The sequence below is a fragment of the Poecilia reticulata genome, chromosome 11 (genome assembly GCF_904066995.2).
Source record: "Poecilia reticulata chromosome 11, P_reticulata-male-v2, whole genome shotgun sequence".
Lineage (NCBI taxonomy): Eukaryota > Metazoa > Chordata > Actinopteri > Cyprinodontiformes > Poeciliidae > Poecilia > Poecilia reticulata.
Window position 1 is genome coordinate 22,259,975 of NC_088840.1, and position 22,634 is coordinate 22,282,608.

Sequence of the window (22,634 nt, forward strand, 5' to 3'; positions counted from 1 at the left end):
CGCTCTAAAAACTAATTTTGATTTTAAAAACTGTAAAATGTAACGTCTTCTGTATTTTTTTCTCCCATGTTTTATAGTTTCCCTGCCTCTGCTGCCCTCTGCTGGTGATGTGCTGCAAAAAAGCCCTGTGTTTGCCATAATATTTCTAAGCAAATGAAACATGGGGGAAAAGTATTTTCTCAAAATGCTGCTCAGAACAAAGATTAATTTCATTTAATGAATTTCCTCTGCAGAGAAGAAAGGCAGAGACCAAGAAGACCATCGATTAAAAGTGTTTCAACAAAATACGAAGCAAAAGCTTCGCTAACTTCACATGAATGTAATGCTTTTATATTTTAAAATTAATTTGTGAGAAGTATAAACAATCGTTTCTCTGTGTTACAGAGGGACATTCAAGTGACAACGTATTAGAGCCATATTAGAAAGAAAAAGTAAAATTTGCGTGGAAATTTTAAGTCTAAACTGTTCAACCCTTAAAACTCAGAAATTTCCAAGATTTTTCTAGAAATGTTTTAGATTAATCTCAAAATTTTAATTTTTTTTTTTTTTTTTGCAAACTCTTCAAACTAAAATTTCCAGGGGTTTTTTTTTTTAAAAAAAAAAAAAAAAAAGTTTTTTCTAGCAAATTTAAACTTATGAAGCTTGAAAATATCTTGGATTAATCTCAATTTTAGATTTTTTCTTGCAACTTTTTTTGACTTTGTCAAACAAGATGGCCGCCCTGGGCGTTCTGAAACCACTGGCTATGGAAACACCAGGAGCGCAGATTAAATCTTCAAAAAACAAAAACTGAATAAATCAATAAAACTGATATAATCGCCAGCCCTAATTGGAAGAAGGTTGTTTGTTGAGGAAGAAAATAATTTAATCCATTACGGGAACAAGACGTTAAAATGTAGAAAAACAGCAGCTTTTCTTCCTTCTCTTGTACCTTTCTGTGCTCGAGTCACTTCTCATCTGAACAAACAGAAGACATTTGAAAGAGAAATATGGTTTAAATGATTTGCAAATCATTGCATTCTGTATTTATTTACATTTTATACAGCATCCCAGTTTTTTAAAACAAGGCTGTAGCAGGCATAGCAGCAGAACGTTAAACCTTACAGGACTGACGATGTTTTAGAGAACCTTCATGGATCTAAAGTCACGTTATGTAATCTCTGAAAAATGAGTCGCATGTCAGGGATATTTTACAAAAATCATAAATGACGAAACTATTTTCCAGTTTTCAGGCGACATTCCCAGGGTGTCGGTTTGTTTTCTCTTTTTTTCCTGCTGAAGTTTCTGACGTTTATTTTTTTTTTCTTCTAATCTTTTTTGTCGTTCCATGCAAAAAACACACCACAGCAGACCTCCATGTTCCTGCATCTCCATGGAAACAGAGGCCGCCTGTCACATGACACAGAGGAGCTGCTGTGATTGGCTGGCAGCTGCGAGTCTTTTGGCCTCTCTTTTTCAAAGCATCTTCTGCCCAACCCGTCCCGCCCTCTCCTCGGCGAGGGGTGGAGCCTCCCTCCGCCCCGATGACATCATCATGGCACTGGTACGTCATCGTTGTGACATCATCATGCAGCATGCAGGAGCACAGGAGGGTCACTGCACCCAGCGACCGTTTGTCCCCTCCGGCTCGCCTCGAGGCCCGTTTGACGCGACGACGCAGTCGGTCCCGTCTCCTGATGCTACGATTTGCCGCCTTCGGTCTCCTTATTCGTTAGCGGCGCCAACGCCGGGTCCACCAATGACGTGGCGGGAAACAGTTTGAACCAGCCAATCACCATGTTGGACAGGTCCAAGTCGTCCAGTAGGATCTGAGCAGCTCCCATGAAGGATTTATGATCCATGCGTCCGTAGTCGCCCCAGACGATGATCTGCAGCGACAGACAAACATTTAGACACATTTTCTGTTTTTTTTATTTATTAAATAGAAATTTAAAGTGAAAATTATGTTAAAAAAAAACTGCATACTTTGCAACCAAAAGACACAAAATTTACTTTATGACACACTATTACAGCCTTTTTTGTGAACAATCTTTGCATATATTGCATGAAAAGTGAATTTTTTCATACCAGTCAGACCATCCAGGTGTTGTTTGTGAGCATAAAGTTTGTTTTAAAGCAGATCTTACATTTTGTAGGTACAAACTGTTCCGATGTCTGTAGATGTTTAACCACTAACCAAACATTTTATCCAGACAATAATTAGTCGTTGAAAAGCGGTATTTTAGCTTAGCTAGCGGATGTAGCGTTAGCTTGATGCTACTGATGGCTAAATGTCCTCAGAATGATGTGTTGACTGTTTTATTACTGTACTGCAGTTCAGCCTTCAAGAGTAAAATACTGACTGATTATGGGTAGAAAAGTGAGATTTTAAGCTGCTTCCTTTCACAGCTACTGCGTTGCATTTCTCCTTAATATAAATTATTCTTCCTACAAAGATATTATAAACTGCTGGTCGACACCAAAGTGTCAGAGAAAGAATGCAGGTCAGAATTGGAACAGATATTTATAACAAACTATCACAGTCCAATGTGGTGAATTACAGGTAGTCGTCTTCATACAGAGCTTTTAAAAGTTCACGTAGGGTTCTCGTCTTTTAGGTCTCCAACATTTCTCCTAACCTCTTCTTCCTAATAACTTTCAAACTTTTGAACTCACATTCGAAGAGGACATTTTGCTTTCATTAGGTCTTTTATTAGCTGACAGAAAACATCGTCACTATTCTGCAGGTTGCAAATTCATTCTCAGTTCAATTAGGCTTTATTTATGTCACATTTCTTAACATCAGATGACTTAAAAAGTGCACATATTTGTAAGCACAATAAAATTTGACCTTTGACCTGTTTTTCTACTTTTTAAGCAACAAAAAGTAGTAAAAAAAACATTAAGATTGTTTTTCATCAATAATCCTCAGATTAGATCAATATAATCCGTCACAGAGCTGGGAGGTTGATTTTTCTGCATGTCTGAGTTAAAAATGACATATTTTACAGCATTTTTTAGTTCTGTTTGTTTGAAGGGGAGATCTTTGTGTCACTTTTGTATTCCCCGACTTTACCTGCAGCACTTTCCCTTCAGGATTTTCTTCAAACTGGAGCTGTTGCTGGTAAAGCGGGTCCAGAGTTTTTCTTGCCAGACGCGTTCGTCTCTTCAGCACACATTTCCCGTTATCCATTAAATACACTTTCACATAAGGAGCTGCGACACAAGCAAACAGAATCATGAGTCAGTCGGTAAAAACACACAAAAAGCTAATCTGCAGGACAAATAGCTCATGTATATGTAATTTATTACATATACATGATATTTCTTCAGTTTTGGTTGTAGATTATTTTAGAAGACTGAAAAACTGTATGTGGATAAATTATAGATTCTTCTATATATTAGGTAATAAAGGGTAACAGCATGTTGACGTGTGTCTGTACATCCTGTCCTGTTTTATTAACATTCTCTGGATAAACGCTCCATCCCACCACCAGAGGGAGCTGCAGGCTCTCATTTAATATCAGCATCACTCCAGTCAGAGACTTTTATAACTTAATATTATCCAGTTATCATAGAAAAAGCAATAAACCAAATTTATTTTATTATATACAGTTTTCATAAAGCTATGAAATATTCAGCATGGATGGACAGAACCTCGTCTATTATATGTGGATTTATTTGATAAGACCATCAAAAAGTAGAGCCTGCACTGCAAAAACACAACATTTTACCAAACATTTGTGTCTAGTTTCAAGTGCAAATAACTTAAAACACTTGAAATAAGACAAAACTAACTGAAAGTAACTCCTCAGCAAGAATTAGGATCTTGTTTTAACTCAGTATTTGTAATATTGATAAAAAAACTGTTCTAGTTCCACTGGCAGATTATTTCACTTAAAAAACTATTTTTTCCCAAATTATAAGTGAAAACAATTTCCTAGTGAAACAAGCACTGAAGGCGATGTTTATAAATGATTTACTTAAAACAAGCTCCTGTGTCTTGCTGATAAATTACTTCTAAGTTATTACACTTGAAATAAAACAAAACTAAGATATTTGCACTAGAAACTAGACAAAAAACATAACTTGGTATGATTTTGTTTTTACAGTGTACGGGGCTCATTTGAAAATGAAGTTTTTCAATAGCTGGCATACGTTGTATTTTTTTATGCTATGTAACATTTACGGCTCTAATCAAGTTTTATTCAGCTGGACTGAGAGCAAAAATGACTCTTTAGATTATGAAAGTCACAAACCCTTGGACTAGGCCATTCCAAGTTCTGGCTATGTTTAAATCTAAAGCATCCCGCTGTAATTCTGACTCCATGTTTCATGTTGTCTCAGTTCCAGCCTAGTTTATCAGCTGCACTGGTTTCATTTTTTTAATCTACAACATTATAAAATGGTTGTTTCGTCACCTGGAGTGTTCTTGTTGCCCTGTTTACCCACAAGCCCCCGGGCCCGGATCACCTCCACGTCCAGCCGCTCCTTCCTGTAGACCATCCCGATCTGGATGTCCCCTGATCAACACACAGCCGCCATCTTTATATGAGCTTCTAGACACAGACAGACACTTCCTGCAGATATTTTTATCCTTACAGCACCTCATCTATGGAGGGTAAGGAGTGACAAAATTAAATGAATAAATATACCATAAAATATATACATGTACGCAATTAAATGTATCATAAAATAATTAAAAACATCCTTAAATAATTAAACATACCAATAAAACTATATCATGAAATTATGACATATACAATTCAATAATTAAATATCCTATAAATATTTTTTAAACAATGAATTTAAATAGCAAAAAATTATGTTTAAAAGAAAAACTTTTCTTTAAAAACATATTAAATTACATGTATATATTTCATGGTATATTTATTTATTATTTACTTAATTTTGTCACTGCTGGCCCTCCATACTCATCAACTAAGACAGATAACTCCTCACAGAAACTAGAAAGCATGAAAACAGAATACTGCAACATGTAAACAAATCATTATACTATAGTTTTAGTCACAGAATAAATGAAGAAACATTCTCAGCACTAAAAATAACTAAGAATTTGAATAAAATTATTGTAAATGAAATTATTTCAATCAACATGTATCTGTAAATCCGCCCTTTCCAAACTAATAAATGAGTAATTGAAAAAAAAAGTAAAACTTTTTATGGTAAAAAGTGGAAATTCTGATATAAATAACTAAGTATAGATGTGAATGAGGAAGATGTATGATTGAATAAATAATGTTTCAATATTGATCATCGATACCCATGGGGGGCGTGGCCAGCGTCTGGCGTCCAGCCAATTGGCCGGGTCCTAATCCCTCCAGAAAGCCGGTGAACTGCTTATCTGACGCCAACTTCACTCCTGGAAATATCAGGCTGACGAGACAAACAGGAAGACATATTATTATTATTATTAGACATTAGCAGCTTTCTCATTACAAATCTGTGAAAAACGTATTTAATATTCTGCTAGTAACCTGTGGCGTCATGCAAAAAAATGCAAAATACAAAAACGTAAATATTTTGGCTGAGAAATCACCTCATTCTAGTGCAAAACTTTATTAAAAAAAACATTAGATTTCTTTTACTGATGTGTTTCAATTAAGCTGATTTATTTACATAATTGAAATTTTATGGCCAACGGAAAATATAGAAAACACAAACCTGTCCAATCAGAGAAATATCCAGAGTTGAATAGTAACTAATTACATTGTTTGTTTACTTTTAAGAGTATTTTAGTATTTTTTTCTGCTCTTACTTGAGTAAAATTCTGTCTTTTCTACCCACTGAATGAAAAACAAACATGTTTTAACCAGAAATTCACCAGAAACAGACACACAGCGGCAGTTTTTGTTAACGTTTCTGAAGTTTTTTTATTGAAAGAAACTGATTTGGAAACATTTTTCTTTCATCTGATTTTGTTATTTTTTGTTACTTATGTGAATTATTGTCATTTTTGTCCTTTAAAGACCAAAACATTTCACTTTACTGTGTATTTTGGACCTGTACACCCTGGACAGGTCGCCAGTCTGTCACAGGGCAACACAGAGACACACAACCATGCACACACACACTCACACCTAGGGACAATTGAGACAGACCAATTAACCTGACAGTCATGTTTTTGGACTGTGGGAGGAAACCGGAGAACCCGGAGAAAACCCACCATGCACAGGGAGAACATGCAAACTCCATGCAGAAATACCCCAGGCCGGGAATTGAACCCAGAACCTTCTTGCTGCAAGGCAACAGCTCTACCAACTGCGCCACTGTGCAGCCCTGTCTGATTATGTAATTTTTAAATATTAAATGATTGATAATCAGTTAATCAGTGACATTTTACCAACAAACTTTTTACTTTTACTTGAGTAAAAATATGTTGAAGTAGTGCTACTCTTGAGTATAATTTTTGGGTACTTTACCACCTCTGGATATATATACCATCTACTCCGGTAGATGGCAGTATTGCACATTAAACTTTTATTGTCAACCACCATACAAAGAAGAAGAAGCCCAACCAGCGTTGTGACGGTGGAAATTATGTATAAAATATGTTAAAATGAAGGATGGTAGTGTGATTTTTTGTTTTAAAAGAACGAAACAGAAGGAAACAGAAACAAAGTGTTGAACTGAAAAGTGCGTACGCTCCGGGTTTTGGGTCCTCGGCGTCCGGATCTCGACTCGGCTGTCGGGTGAATCGAGATTTAAACTCAATGGCCAAACCGGTTTCTACGCTCCTCTGGACAGGAAGTCTTATCGCTTTCTTCTTCTTCTCCTCCTCTGAAAGAAACAAACGAAAGAGATTGAAGACAAATATGGACGAGTGTTTGGTGGAAACTGATCAACAGTTAGGCTGTAGATCTCCTGCAGGAGCTGATGGAAACACTAACTGCATAAAGTGAGCTAACATAAAGCATCTGGAATGTATGGCAGCTTATTGCAGATAGGAAGAAAAAGAAGGGAAATTTCTGCCAAAAAAACTGAGCTTAATCTAAAAATAAATAAATAAAAACATTTTTTTAAGTTTTTTTTAGAAAAAACATGGCCACTGCAAAAATGCAAAATTTTACTAAGTATTTTTGGTCTAGTATTTAGTGCAAATCTCTTAGTAAACTTGAAATATGACAAAACTAACTTTCAGAAAGATATAGGATCCAAGTCAATAACTCCTTAACCTTGATGAAGAAATACTAGTTTCATTGGCAGATTCTTTCACTTTTAACATGAGAAAAATATTCTAAAATCTGCCAGTGGAACTAGAACTGGTTGCTAGGTAACGGGCTGGACTTGGGTGGGGTTGCTAGGTAACAGTTTTAGTCCCCCTTGCCAGTGGAACTAGAACGTTTTCATCAGTATTAAGCAATTATTTACTTAAAACAAGCCTTTATAACTTGCTGAAAAGTTACTTTGTCCTACTCCAAGTTTACTCTTGCTCATTGTTCAATGGAAAGAGTAAAAGAAATCACAATATTTTAGATTTTCTTCAGATGGAAACAGAGATTGGCTTGAAGTCTAAGATTTAAAGTTACCGTAGTGGTATTATGTTCTTCGAAGAAGAAATCAGCTACAACATTTAATTTACTTTTGGGAAAGTATCTTTGAATCAAATTGAATTGTTATATCAGGTAAAAGAGAATCTATTACATAATTAGAAAAAGTAAAAAGGTTCTTAAATGTTCTCCTGTTTCCATTAGGATCTGACTTCCTGTTTGTGTGTGAGCTTTGACCGAACTGGGACCGACCCTCTGGGTTGAGCTGGGACGCGCTCTGACTCTTCTTTCCCAGTCCCACCATTCCCATCATCCTCGCTCCGAAGCTGGAGCGCCGCTTCTTGTCGTCGTCGTCGTCGTCGTTTCTTCCTAACGAGCAAATCTCTCCACCGACGCTGGATGACTTGGTGAGAGGAGCACCAGAGGTAGATGCAGCTCTGAAGTAAAACAAAAAATATTTCTATCAGACAAAAAAAAAGGTCAGATAAACCAGAGGAGTGGAAGACTAACAGGACTGAGAGGGATAAAAACTAAATCAATAAAAACACCAGAAGCCACTGCTGAGGGCAACATGCACTGCAAAAACATAAAATCTTACTAAGTATTTTTGTCCAGTTTCTAGTGCAAATATCTGAGTGCACTTTAAATAAGACAAAACTAACCTACAAGTGACTTTTCACCAAAATGTAGGAGCTTTTTTAAGTAAATGATTGATTTTAAAAGTTACCAGTTTCTCTTATAACAGGACATTTTCCCATATTATGAAGTAATTTACATGTAGAACTAGAACTTTTTCAGAAATATTAAGTAATTATTTACTTAAACTGACTTTTAAGTTATTTTTGTCTTAGTTCAAATGTACGAAAAAATTTGCACTAGAAACTGAACCAAAACTATTTGGTAAGATTTTGTGTTTTTGAAGTGCGAACTGCACATCATTCTTACTTTTCAGACTGCGCCTCCTCCTCCAGCCCTTCCTCCATCGATTCGCTCTTATGGAGCTGAGACTCGCCCTCTGCTGCTCCCTCTATTTCCTGTGCCCCCTCTGAGCCACCGCCCAAATCCCCTGATTGGTCCTCCACAGACTCCGCCTTACTGTTTCGACCAGTCAGAGGACGGGATGGCAAAATGCAAATGGAGAAACATGCAAAAAAGATGGCAGACAAAAACATGCACATGCAAACATCGTCAAAAAATAAAAAACATGCAGAAAATAAATAAAGCGAAACTTAACATACATAAAGCAGGTAGAAGAAAAAGAAAAGACGACAGATCTGAGACGTTTAGACGTTCTATTGATCAGGGCTGCAACTAACGATTAAGTTTTAATTAGTTACTCTGATTATTAATCAGTTAATCAGGTTTTGAAAAAATTGGTACATTCTGCAAATTTTGCATTTAACCAACCATTTAAGCTTTTTTATATACAATATTAGAAATACATAAGGAAATGCAAATAAGCTTATAGTTTAATTAATTTTGTAAATGACGACAAAAACCTGTTATTGTTGAAAATGTAACAACATAACATTCCTTTAGTGCACGATATCTATCTATCTATCTATCTATCTATCTATCTATCTATCTATCTATCTATCTCTGTGGTTCTTAACCTTTTTTGAGGTACCGAACCCCCCAGTTTCATATGCGCATTCACCGAACCCTTCTTCTTATTGCTCCTCCCCCCCGACACACAACATACTTTGCGGTATTCTGATTTAGTAATGTAATTATATTAGCTGTGTTACCACCACCACGCCACTAGAGGCAGTACCAACCCCGAAAAGATGCGACTAAGGAGCAGATTTAGACTATAGAATTTGGTGAAAAGAGTGGAACTCCTTCATTCAGTGCTCCTTCGCAGCTCTTATTGGCTAAGCAATGTAACATGATCCTCTGCAGCAAGTGATGGCAAAGCGGGGCGTCATCACGACTTTACACAAGTGTGTCTTTACCTCCGCGGCACAGGCTCCGCCGAACCCCTGAGACCGACTCACCGAACCCCTAGGGTTCGATCGAACCAGGTTAAGAACCACTGGTCTATATCTATCTATCTAACTGCTCAGAGTCTGTTGTTCTGTCAGCAATTGGCCTTTTTTGAGTCTGCATACTCCAGTTAACGATTAGTCTATTACTAAATTAATTAACAATTATTTCAATAATTGATTAATCGCAATTAATCATAATTAATCCAATTAATTGTTTCTCTCCTATATTAACTTAATGTATGAGAGAGTAAAGCAACTTGAAACTTGTCCACATTTTGTCATGTTCCAGCACAATCACAACCTTTAATGTATTTTCTCAGGATTTTAGTGATAGATTTTATCAGAATTAGTTTTACTGGCTAAAATTGAAAAATGTTAAACTTTAGATTCGTCTGACCAACACTGCTGGTGACAAACTGCAAACAAGATTTCTTCTGGATTTTTTCCTGCAGTTCCTGCTCACAGGTCAAATTTTAAAAGGTTGCATTTAATTTAAAAGAGCAAAAGAGGCTAGCTGCAAATTCGCATCAACATGTTCATATTTAATTTGTAAAAGGTTGTGAGATCCGTAACCTAATAAAGTGCCCTGATCGTTTGTGTTGTAAGATGACAAAAGGAGGCAAATTTCATGAAAATGTTAATACTGTGAGGCTGGTTCCTGGATTCTCACCTGATCTTGAGGGCGGTTCTGGTTTCAGACGCGTTGGACATGGCAGACACATCGCTGACGTCGCTGTCTGACGATTTAAAGGACAGGCTGTCCCTCATCTGAGGACAGAAGACGAGCAAACAGGCGAGTAAGGCCGTGACATCACAAGCAGTTGGTTTGGATTGCTGTGGGTTTTACCTTAGTGGGGTCCTTCATCACACCTGCAGAGACATAAGAGGATAGTTTAAAATAAAAATAAAATGTCAACATGGGATCTTATTGTGAAGCATCAAAGTTTAATTTAAAACAGTAATGTTCAGGTTTGTCTCATGTTACCACAAAGCAGTTTTTGAACTCAGATTATGCTCTTGGTGGAAACACTTCCTCTAGTGTGCTAATACTGCAGCTAATTTTTAGCGTAGCGCTTTTGCTAGTTTTGAAAACTGTTAGCACATTTAACTTCCGCTAATCTCCTCTCGACTGCTTTTTAAACTTTTACTTGAATAAACCTCCGAGTTTAAGTTTTAGTTATTGACTGTCAAGATATTTTTAAGTAGTTAGACGTTTACAGTCATGCTGTTATTTTGAAGTGATTGGTGATCATGTATATAGCATTTTTATTTTCTCTCATGCTTATTCTGTACCCAGAATGCATTGCTGTTCCACAGGAAAATGTTTAAAATGCACTTTCTGACCATAGCCTCTCTGTGGTCAATCAGCAACAGAGTTGGCAAAACTCAGCAACTATAAAACTGAAAATATTGAGTGAAAGGTTGATAATGTTCAAAAACAAATTTGAAGCTGCATGTTGATATGTTGTGTCATCAACACATGGTGGGGTGTCAACATGGTTGAAATCAGCAGTTTAGCATTAGCTTCCACTAAATACCATGTTGATATGAAGCACATTAGCGCTAATAGATCTAATGTTTATGATTAGTGTTGCAGGGTTAGCACAGCAACCTTTTTAGCTAGCGGTGTCCATTACTGCTCTTATGTTTCTACCACAGAAAACAGGACTAAATAATTATCAAACATTTTCAAAAACAAAGTGAAGAGGATGACTACTTTCAGTTTTTCATTCTATCAGAGATGAAAACCAAGCTTGAGTCAAGCACTAGAAAACTCTCTGAAGCAGCTCAAATCTAAACTACAAGCAGAAAGAAGCAGCGTCTCTTTACCTTCTCCACTCGCTGGCAACACGTCTCCTTCAAACGACAACAATCAATGAACAACAATCAGACAAACTGATCAGGACAAAACGTGTCTGAAATGAGAGAGCTGGGCTCGGCAATATCAGTTTCACCAATTAGCACTCTAAAGACCACACTAGACACCAGTTACCATAAATACCTTTTCGGCGTACCTCAGAGCTCAGCTCTTGGTCCCATTTTATTGTCACAAAAATTTTATTCTGTGTTGTGTTTAGCTACAAGCCACTAATACAACAACAAGGAAACAATAATTCAAAAGGGTAATACTCACAATGTTTTTATGACAATAATGGTAACAAGCAAATTATGGCTGACGGGTCTTTTACCTGGAAGGTTACTAACAATTAAAGGGATGCCAACTAAAGCAAACTGTGTCCTCTCCAGACTGCAGTGACTATGATCTAAACACTAGAGGGTGCTGCCGTACCATTGGGTGTTTTCCTCTGCTGGTCCTCCCATGTGACCTCTGCATCATGCAGAAAGAGACAGGTGATTGGTCAAACCCACAGTGACATCATTCAGGTGACCCCCTCTTGGTTGTCAACAACAACCCAAAGCTTCAGTTTACGAGCTCAGGGATCACCTAAACTCATCATCAGACCTCCCTGAGTGGACTTGCCTTTTCTGGTGCCGCCAGGTGTAGCTGAGCGTCTCTCTGGGTCTGACACATGCAGACATGAGGTGATGATGTAACAAACATGGACACATGAATAAATGAAGCATTAAATGAATGAATAGTATTGAATGTGAGGAATGTGGAATATTCTAGTAGTAAACTCCTGAATTGACCCTTTGCATGACGTCATGCTTTTAAGAAAATAGCCCAGCTCTGCTATGATGGATGTCAAAACAATCTGTCTGCAGAAGTTACACAAATTCGGAGGAGTACAAGCAGACATCGAAATTTAAAATAATAGCATGTGAAGCTAGCGTGCAGGTTCAGGTACTACTGGTTCACACCCATCAACTGTAAGAACTAGCTTAATCCGTCTTTATACTCACAGATACTGGTGTATAAAACAACCTATTTAAAACAATCTTTAAAACAATCTATGCTTAGCCTGATGAGGAGCAAATAAAGCCTAGTGGACCGCCAGGCTTATAGTACACTGGGGGAAACGCCGAAACTAGATGTTTGTATGCTTTCTTACACTCCAGTGTAAGGGGAAAAGTTGTTTATGACATTGGTATAAACCATGTGGCTGGAATTCAGGCTTAGTTGACGATTTGATTAAATATTTGGGAGAAGTTATGGGTCGGTCTCTAAGGTAGCTATGTCCAATTTTTGTAAATACCGCCATCTATGAGCCCCAACTAGATGTGCTACTTCCACAGACAAATCAGCTTGACTTGAGCAAGTAAAAGTAAGGCTATAAAAACAATCACAGTCGCTCCTTTCAATACTCCCATTGTCTGTCATGGCGCCTCAACGCAATTAGGTGACATAGATGCAAAGGGTCAATATCAGGCTACCAGCCCACAGACATACACACCTGGAGTCTGAGGGGGTGGGGCTGGTGAGGGTGCTGGTGAAGGGGCTGGGGAAGGAGTTGGGGGTAAAGTGGATTCAGGAGGTGGCTGTGGTTGTACAACAGGAGGAGGGGGCTGAACAGGAGCAGGAGGCGGGGCTGGGGTAGGTGCAGGTGTTGGGACAGAAACAGGGGCAGCTATAGGTGTTGATGTGACTGTGGGTGCAGGTTGAGGTGCAGGTGTGGGTGCAGCGGGAGGTACAGGTGCGGGTGGAGGACCAGGGGTGGGTGCAGGCACAGAAGCACGTACAGGTGGGGGAACGGGTGCAGATGTAGGCACAGGTGCGCGTACAGGTGGGGGAACGGGTGCAGATGTAGGCACAGGTGCGCGTACAGGTGGGGGAACGGGTGCAGATGTAGGCACAGGTGCGCGTACAGGTGGGGGAACGGGTGCAGATGTAGGCACAGGTGCACGTACAGGTGGGGGAACGGGTGCAGATGTAGGCACAGGTGTGCGTACAGGTGGGGGAACGGGTGCAGATGTAGGCACAGGTGTGCATACAGGTGGAGGACCGGGTGGAGGGTGAAAAGAGGTGGATGGAGGTGGATGAGCTGGTGGTCCCTGAATTCGTATCATTGGAGGAGGTTGGTGATTGACAAGTGGAGCGGCATGTTTCTGTATGGGGGGCAGGACTTCATGAGGGGAAGTGGCTGTTGGTGCTCCTGCAGGTGGAGTGGCCAACACTGATGAACAGCAGTTCAGTTTAAAGAAAGAGGAAACAAGAAGATGATCAGAAACAATGAGAGGATTCATGACAGCATGACCAGCTTCAGAAGCTAACCAGTCACATGACCAATCACTTGACCAGTCACATCACTACTGTTGTTAAAACACAGAGAGGAGGCATCGAGTTCAGCAGGTAGAAGAAGAAGAAAATGACTCCAGATCCTTTCCACTGAATTCACTCAACTTTGAGAATCAACTTCATTGATTAAAGGTGATCTATTATGCTTCTCTGAACAGGTTAGGATAGATCTGAGGCCAATACAAAACATGTCCATTAATGTTGTTGCACAAAATCATTCTTAGATAATGAAATTTTAGTCTGGCCAGTTGTGCCTATTTTGAACTGAGGGGAAATGGCTGCAAACAGATGGGCAATTACACAACTGTACATCTTTGAAAAGCAGAAGTGGAGCCTCCTGCACAACCAACAAGAATGCAGTAAGTGTTGCCTGGATGGTAAGTCAACAACAGCGGTCACTGTACAGCCCATACAGTCTTACTAACAGCTGACCAAAGGTCCTGAAGCTCTGCTTGGGTTGCTAGATAACGGGCGGAACTCCGCTGTGGTTGCTAGGTAACAGCGCAGTGCCTGTGGAATGTAACTTAACTTGGAGGTTTTTGAAACAGCTCATTTTCCAAGCACCAAAAACCTTGAACTTATTGCCAAAAAATGGCTGGATACTTTTTGCTTTTACTCTTGAGCTGTTTTTAGAAGCAGTTGAGACTCAAATGGAAGTACAAGTGCAAAATGTGAATTTAGCATAATATGTCACCTTTAGGAAGTTTTTGGTTGCTAGTTTCCAGCCAACAGATCCACCAGTTGAACACTCAGACGTTCAATGCAGGTAAAACCCTGACGCTCCTGCATTACAACGCAGCTAGGACTTCCTACAAAGCCCTGATCAACCCAATGACGTCCACGAGTGTTTTCACACACACACACACACACACACACACACACACACACACACACACACACACACACACACACACACACACACACACACACACACACACACACACATCTTAATCTGTTCCATCTAATCATCACTTTTATCCTCCATTTATCAACAACTACAGCTACGGCACAACGCTCTTCTTAAAGACCCAACACATGCAGAGAACGTCTCTATTTCTAACCAGGTGGCGACACTCAGGTGCTGAAGTCACTACCTGTCTGAACACAGTCAAAAGGTTCTCCATCTGAAAGAAACAACTCAGCGTTAGGCTGCTAAACTCCACTCAGCAGGGTCAGCTGCAGAGAAAACACTCGTTTTATAAAAGGTGAATCAATATGTTAAAATTTGTATTTATAGTTTGATGATTGCTGATGTTTAATAAGTTGTAAAACTTTCAAAGTAAATTTTTTTAGTGCCTTTTTTTTTGTCCAGGTCATTCATGTAAATTAAATTTTTTAATTAATTTACAGATCAAATTGCCATATAAAGTAATAGAGGTGGAAACAAGTACATGAAGTATTTCTATATGTATTCAATTATCACCAGAAATAAGGAGAAATCGGTTAAAACGGCTCATTTAGAAGCAGTAAAGAAAACAACAAATGTACTTTTTATCTTCATCGTACCAACAGATTTATTTAACCTCAACTTTTTGTTCCCTACTGTAGCATGTTGAGGCCCAAACCTTTTGATTAATAATCAGTTTTTTAAAAGATTTTCTAAAATAATATTCTTCAATTATTCATAAAATGTAAAATAAGAAGATTCTGATTTTACTTTTAAATTTTGTTATAGTATTTTATGAATGTTTAGATGTTTATGTTATGTCTTGGTTTGTCTCTTGTATCTTACAGCACTTTGGGAAAACTTGTTTTAAAATGTGATTTATAAATAAATTTGACATGAACTAAAAAAAAAGCTAAAAATCAGAACCAATCAGAAATGTCTGTTTCCGTTAGAGGGGATAAACTTTGATTTCCCCAGAAATTAAATAAACAGATGAAATCATTTTTAAAAAGCATAAAAAAACAAAACAAAATAAAGCATGTGATGTAATTTGATCATGTATATTAGATTTTACTGGACTAACTGAATGTGATTTTACATCTCTGGATATAAATTTGATCGTTTTATAAAGTGTCTCAAGATGCGTGAACTGATGCTGCATAAATTAACCAAATTAAAATAAAAAGAAGTAGATAAATATCTTAAATGCAGATAATATTGATTATTATTAGTCAATTGGCAATAAGGTCAGCTGTTCTCCAGTAAACGTACTTCGGTCCAGAGGTCCTTTTGGCGGGACAACAGGAAGCTGGCGTCCGCGGCGAAGACAGACCGCCGTTCCGGTGGGACTCGTCATGTTGGATCCGGCGCGAGCGTTAGCCCTGTTTTAAAAACATAAAGTAAATAAATGAGGCAACGGAGTATCCAGAAAATAAACTACAAACAAGAAATAAGGAAGAAAGGTCAAATGTCAATGTCCGATTAGGAACCATGCATTCGCGTAGTAAATTAAACACAACACCAATAATTAAAATTAGGGCTGCAACTAATGATTACTGTAGTAATCAATTATTCTGACAATTAATCATTTATTCTGATGATTAATCAATTAACTGGGTTTTAAAATTGGCACAATTGTTAAGATTTTTCATTTAACCACATTAACTTTTTTTATGCAAAAAAGAAAAACTACAATATTTGGAAATATTTTTAAAATAAGAAAATAAACATATGAGTGCAGTAATACAGCTTTTCCTTTCATGGGTTTGAACAGAGTAAAGCTAAAACTGGGCCATTTGACGAGTTCTGGGTGGAACATATGTGACTTTATTATATATTTTAGAGTTTTGGGATTTTTTTCAGCAAATTGTCTTTTTTGATTCTGTATGCTCCAATTAATGGCTAATCAATTACTAAATTAGCTGATTATTTTAATAACTGATTAATCGCAATTAATCGCTCCAGCCCTAATTAAAATAAACCAGTATTTTTTTTGTCCAGTGTTTAATTTGAGGACAGTTACTCTGTGTGTTTGAGTGTGTTAGAGGATTCAGCAGCAGGTTGCAGGAAAGCCAAGCAGGCAGACGATAAATTAAATGTTTTCTCTCTGGGTTGCATACATGCATGGTTGCGACATAACCGACAAACCAAATCAACAAAAGGCAACAAACAAGTCAGGCTGCCGAACATGCAACAAAATAAAAAGAGGGTTAAAGTGAAAAAAAATGAAGAGTCGGACTTCATGCTCCAAACACCGTAGAGACTGAGCCGCCTCCTGATTGGTCAGCAGCGGGTCACCTGATCAGTGCAGGTGAAGGGGGGGCGGAGCGACCAGACCTAAGGTAGGAGGAGTCAGCGCGATCAGTCGAGTGCGACCGCGCGTAGACGGGTCGGTCGGCCATCGCTCGCTGGTCGGCTGAGCGAGAGCGGCTGTAGTAATCCCTCCGGTCCATCCCCCTGCTGTACCTGCGTATCACCACGACAACTGTCAACTACTGTCACCATGACAACCGCTGCACCTGGGGGGACGGGTTAGTCACACGGAGCGGACATTGTTCTGGTCACCTGTGGATCTCAAAAGTAAAAAGGCACCGTTTGTAGGAGAGGAAACATATTTGGCACAATGTTTCCCAGGAAGTTTCAACAAAAACCAGAACAGGTGAGAACAGAAAAATAAAAGTTTTTAAATTAAACTGAAGGACATAAAAGTCGGGATTCAGAGAAAAAGAGCTCAGAGTTCAGAGAAGGAAAATAAGAAGTGAAAGACGACAACGATTCAGTCGGCATTTTCAATCTGTTCTCTGGGTTCGTTCACTTTCCCCACAGCAAAATTCAAGAACTTCTCAAGCATTTTCAAGGTAAGTTTCCAAACTTTTCCAGCACCACACTTTGGAGATGAAAACAACACAAATTAACTAAAGCAGACAGTTTCAATTCACGATTTTATGATATCACACATTAACGTTATTAATATATTGCGGCAATATTTTAAACTAAAATATAATAAAATGTAATGTTTTGAAATGTCTCTTTATACATGTTACTAGCCTGAAAAAGTTATTATGAAAAATGTTCTAGTGTTTAGCAAAAATAAATAATTTTAGTGATTCTAACTGACCTAAAACAAGAAGTAGTCTGATTTAAGTATGGACTGTGATAAAAATGTTTAGGTGTCTTTTTATTATCTTAAAATTTCTGGTTTCAACAATAAATTTAGGCTTTTAATCAAATCGTTAGATTGCATTTTATTCTGAAATTACGCAGTTTGAATATGAAGCACTTTCCAAACCTCTCTCACTACAGCTACAGCTAACTGGTTTCCCCCCAGTCTAACTGGTCCGTTTACCTCAGCAGCTCCTCATCATAAGCTTCTGGCTCGTAGGGAAAGTCTGGGATGAAATCCTGACTGCAGAACAGAACAACGTCAAACACTCGAAACCTTCCACTGTTTCTACACTACGGCTGCGTCTCAGCTAACCGTTTCAGTAATTCAATTCAAAATCTGACACTCGTGCATTATTTTGATTTATTGCACACAGAGTGATATATTGTTACTACTGTGGAAATATTTGACTCACGTCTAATGAAAACCCAAAGTTCAGTTTCGACCAAAAAAACAGCAACAAACAAGAACCATAAAGTGCAGATTATATAACGGATTAAAAAAATTATTTAATGTTGTTTAAAAACAAAACTGAATTTTTTTTATATTTTCTACACTATTTGTTCAAGGAGAGCAGAAATATACCAGAAAATATGACTAACTATAGTCATTGGGTGTAGTTTAGTGGTATAAAGCTTAAGTGGCGTCCTGGAGAATCCTGTTTCAAATGAGAATATTTTTCAAGAACAATAACTTTTATCAATCATAATAATAGAAAATATTTCAATAACTGAGTTCATTTCGCTCACCGACTCCAGCTACAGTTCACACTTGGTGAATGTTCCCCAAATTCCTGAAATGACTTCGCTTTATTCCAGGTTTGGATCATCCTTGTTACTTGAGCAGCTCTTACTAACAAACATTTTTCCTTCCACTAAACATTCTTTTAATATTTTTAGATACAACGTTCCATGAACACATAAAACTTCTCAACCAGTGGCATTTAGTGGTTTAAAATCTTGAAATAAATCACTCTGTATGTAGTTAATCTACTGGGCCACACTTTAGAAAGCGCTTACTGGGGCGGTAGCCCAGGGCACCAAATTTTTTTTTGGGGGTGGGCACTCAAAGATTTTTTCTTCTTTATTTTTTAATGAATACATATTTTGCAAATATTGTGCTTTCTATAAAACTTATATGCCTAAATTAGTTAGGGTGCATCAATATTTTGGGATTTTTATGATCATAAACAATATTCGCCTGCATTATGATTAGTACCTACTATTAAGGCAAATACCTGTTAATGAACTTTAATTTTCTTTAGTAAAATACATTTTCTTTAACTGACAGGGCACCAAGCTGGCTCCAGCCCCAGGCCCCACATCCTTGTAAATCCGGCCCTGTGAATCTATGTGACATGAGTTTCTTCTTTTGAATTAAATTACTGAATCTACAGAGACGCACCTACAGACGACCTATAGCACCTATAAATTAACAACCAGCAGAGCTTACCTGTATTCCTCACAACTCCCATTCATAACATGGTTTGTCCAGGTTTGTTGTGGACCGTTAAAGTGTCTTACATGCAGAGAAGCATATCAACAGTTACATGTTTACTCTTTAAAATGTAACTACTGTTTCTGCTGGTACTACACTAGCTACTGCGGCGGTACCTGTCGTAGGAATCGAGAGAGTTGGCAACAGACATTCTCCTCAGGTGTCGCCTGAATACAGAGGAGGAGGAACTGAATCCAGATGTTCAGCACAAACTAAGCACCAAAATGTCCACAACTTCTACTACCAAAGTACCAAAAACAGTAAAGACAGAAGGGAAGTGGTGCTACAATGTTAAGGGAGGCTAATGCTAAGATAAATGTGTGGAGTGTGAAACTATAGAACTAAAACCAGAACCGAGTTCAGGAACCAACAGTGAGACAAAGTTATTCAAAACTAAAAGCTGAATATAAATCAGCTCTAACATCAAGACTGAAGCGCATTACATCCAGTTCAGACCCGTTTCTGCTTTCATGGTCCAACACATCAGCACATCATACTGGATCGGACGGCGCCTGTTAGCCGCTAATGCTAGTGACGCCCCTGCAGGCGCCATTATTGTGCAGCGAGTCACAGTATTGATGCAAAATCTGTGAGAAAATTTTTTGTAGCACCTTTATTTCTTATCAGATTTCTATAAACTATGTCTTCAGTTAAAGCTTAGAAAGTTGATGCGTGTTACCCTTTGATATAAATCTATAAACAGTTTGGTTTCTATCAGTTCTGTCAAAATGCAAGAGAGGACTGAGCACATTTCTCTTTAATGTTTAAGGTCAATAATTAAATTTCACATCTTTACTGGTGCCAAAGTTTGTTCAAATTTAACAAAGTATGGCTCCTAAACTTTATCAAATTTCATCCTATTTGATGATTGTTATGAATATTGCAGCAACCTACAAAGGAAGCCATTACAAGAATATTGTATCTTGTCGTTTGTTGAACTTTTATAAATCACAGCAGCCGCAGTGCGTCACAGCAAAGGGAAACTAAAGCTGAGAAACAGGTGAAGAGCAACTCAAAGCCATTCGTATTCTGCTTTGTTTTCTTCTTGCTCTCCGAGTCGATTCTAAACCCAAAGACCTGTTGCCATGGTAACAGACTGACAACAGCTCTGCTAGCCAACAGAGCTGCGATCACTTTCAAATGTATCGACACCAAAAAACATTTCCCAAAAGTACTCGAAAACCCCAAAGCAGAACATTCAGCCCACTAGTTTTATGTTTCCAGGTTTGATTTTTAGTTTGTGATTATTGATAAGTGATCATCTGAACACAGCGGTGATTGATTAGCTAATTTAAACAGCTGCTCTACTGACGATTTGTCAGAGTTGGTGTGTGTTGCCTTATTTCACTGCTAACTGTTCCACTCGCACAGAAAAAACATGGCGTCATTTTTTGATGTTATTTTTGTTATTGTGTCATTTTTCCGACCACAGATATTCCTGACTCAAAGCACAGCGCGCTAACTGACGTGATGTCCAATCCAGTATTACATCAATGATCCAACTGCAGCTCTTCGATAACTTCAATACTGATTTATGAATTAAAATGTTTAATTAAGCCGGAACCGGACTCCATGCTTCTCTAGATCCAGTCCAGGTGTGCTGATGCCGTTTCCCTCGGTTACCTGTCCAGGCTGCTGTACTGACAGGCGTCAGAGTACGCTCGACTCAGTTTGGAGCCGCGCAGCAGCCGCACCGCGTCCTCCCGGTACAACGGATACATAGGGTTGCCACTGGCAACCAGAGGTCAGAGGTCAGAGAGGTAAAGAGCCACAGAAGAAGAGGAAAAGTTTGGGTAAAAATAAAAGGCGATCTTCAAAGAACAAAAAACATTGTGCCTTGAAAAGTGGCAAGTAATTTTAACTCATAAAAACAAATCTCACCTCTTTGCTCTTTAATCTCCTAATCTAAGACTAGAATCGTCTAACAACATGGCTTAAAAATAAAATGTGATTCAATTTTACCAAGATTATATATTACCTTTGTGGAGGCGGTTGGCTTGGCGACCGTGACCTGCGGACCATCTCAGATCGGGAGCAGTGATTGGACGACATCACCTGTTCTGGCACTGAGAGGGTGGAGCTGTGGAAGTCCCGCCCATTCTGTCTGTAATCTGCAATGAAACAAATAAACGTGGTTTATCCGTCTACATTTATGTGATCTACTGATAAACGTTCAGTCAAACTGCAACTTGCGAGAAAAACTTTAAGCTTCTAACTTCAGAGATGGAAAATCAGCTCCATAAAATAACCAGGAGTTAAAGTAACCTTCTGGATCTCAGTTTAGTTTCCAATATTTTATTGTCGACTTGGTCAGAACATTCCTGTAAATCAGATTACACATTTAAACAGGAAATCTTACATGCCATCACCTTTTAACGATAACTAATTATTACTGGTTATTGTTCATCATCACGGCTCCATTTTCATAAAATATGTACATACATTAATAGATAACACTTCTATTTTATTTTGTAGACATGAATATTGTGTATTTTTTTATTTATATTGAGAATATTGTCTGTTATTTCTGCATGTCATGGTGCTGCTGCCCAATTCTGGGGCCAATAAAGTACATCTCATGTTACCTTAAAGTAGCAATAATAAGAAGAGAATTGCTAACTTAGTTTTTAGAAAAAAGTAAATTCAAACATTAGAATGAATCAGATTTTTACCAATAAAATCAGATTTTTATTGGAAAATATAAGATTTTTATTGGTAAAGATTTTATTTTTACCAATCTGATTGGTAAAAATTGGATAAAAGAAATTCTGGAAAATTTTCCCTAAATAATTAATTATTTAGGGAAATTTTTTTATTTTACTTAAAACAAAAATAAAAATATGAATATCAAATTTTTATTGGTTAAAAAAGAAAATCACATTTTTACAAACAAAAAAATACAAAATAATAAATCAAATTTTCACCAATAAAATCAGATTTTTACCAATGGAGACATTGTGTTCCAGTTAATGTTTTTAGTAGAAATTCAAAATGTTTGAATTTTCTTTTCAAAAGATGAGTAAATTGCATTATGGGATGTTGCGTTTACCTGAAATGACGCCTATGCCGTCCTCGCAGTCGTAATCTGAAAACTCGCTGTCGCTGATCCTCTGAGATCCTACAAACACACAGAGACGAGAAGGAGGATGTTTAGAAAACCACATATCATCTTCAGCTGGAAGCACAACAAACAGAAAACCGTCAAACTCAGGAGCAGAATAAAAACAGAAAATAAATATGTAACTCTGAATGAGGCAAAAAGCTTTGGTTGTGCAAAGTGTTGGCTCTGTTCTGTTAAGAACCATTATCTCTTTCCTCTCACTTGAGAATGAGTCACTCCTTTGTATTGATAGTCACCCAAAATCACAATAAGATACATAGAAATTTGTGGGGTAACGTGACAAATGTGAAA

The 22,634-nt window shown here is 37.9% G+C and overlaps 1 protein-coding gene across 15 annotated transcripts in view; it reads right to left on the bottom strand.

Moving 5' to 3' along the window:
* Positions 1 to 988: 988 nt before the first annotated feature.
* The window catches only part of LOC103472577 (regulating synaptic membrane exocytosis protein 2-like), a 45,499-nt gene continuing 23,853 nt past the window's right edge, over positions 989 to 22,634 (bottom strand). For 8 of the 15 annotated variants that reach the window (XM_081612452.1, XM_081612446.1, XM_081612450.1 and 5 more), the window contains 21 exons: positions 22,272 to 22,340; positions 21,201 to 21,333; positions 20,846 to 20,953; positions 19,339 to 19,389; positions 19,178 to 19,243; positions 17,909 to 17,968; positions 15,835 to 15,944; positions 14,771 to 14,800; positions 12,835 to 13,554; positions 11,961 to 12,002; positions 11,769 to 11,807; positions 11,309 to 11,335; positions 10,326 to 10,348; positions 10,149 to 10,246; positions 8,436 to 8,585; positions 7,743 to 7,927; positions 6,645 to 6,780; positions 5,264 to 5,376; positions 4,401 to 4,502; positions 3,056 to 3,195; positions 989 to 1,868 (listed from right to left, as the gene is read on the bottom strand). In XM_081612452.1, the coding sequence (XP_081468578.1) occupies positions 1,680 to 1,868; positions 3,056 to 3,195; positions 4,401 to 4,502; positions 5,264 to 5,376; positions 6,645 to 6,780; positions 7,743 to 7,927; positions 8,436 to 8,585; positions 10,149 to 10,246; positions 10,326 to 10,348; positions 11,309 to 11,335; positions 11,769 to 11,807; positions 11,961 to 12,002; positions 12,835 to 13,554; positions 14,771 to 14,800; positions 15,835 to 15,944; positions 17,909 to 17,968; positions 19,178 to 19,243; positions 19,339 to 19,389; positions 20,846 to 20,953; positions 21,201 to 21,333; positions 22,272 to 22,340 (2,591 nt within the window). In that variant the 3' untranslated portion in view covers positions 989 to 1,679. Of the gene's footprint in view, positions 1,869 to 3,055; positions 3,196 to 4,400; positions 4,503 to 5,263; positions 5,377 to 6,644; positions 6,781 to 7,742; positions 7,928 to 8,435; positions 8,586 to 10,148; positions 10,247 to 10,325; positions 10,349 to 11,308; positions 11,336 to 11,768; positions 11,808 to 11,960; positions 12,003 to 12,834; positions 13,555 to 14,770; positions 14,801 to 15,834; positions 15,945 to 16,860; positions 17,029 to 17,908; positions 17,969 to 19,177; positions 19,244 to 19,338; positions 19,390 to 20,845; positions 20,954 to 21,200; positions 21,334 to 22,271; positions 22,341 to 22,634 lie in introns of all 15 variants that reach the window. The other 7 variants (XM_017307395.2, XM_008422302.3, XM_081612448.1 and 4 more) reach the window with 6 other exon arrangements.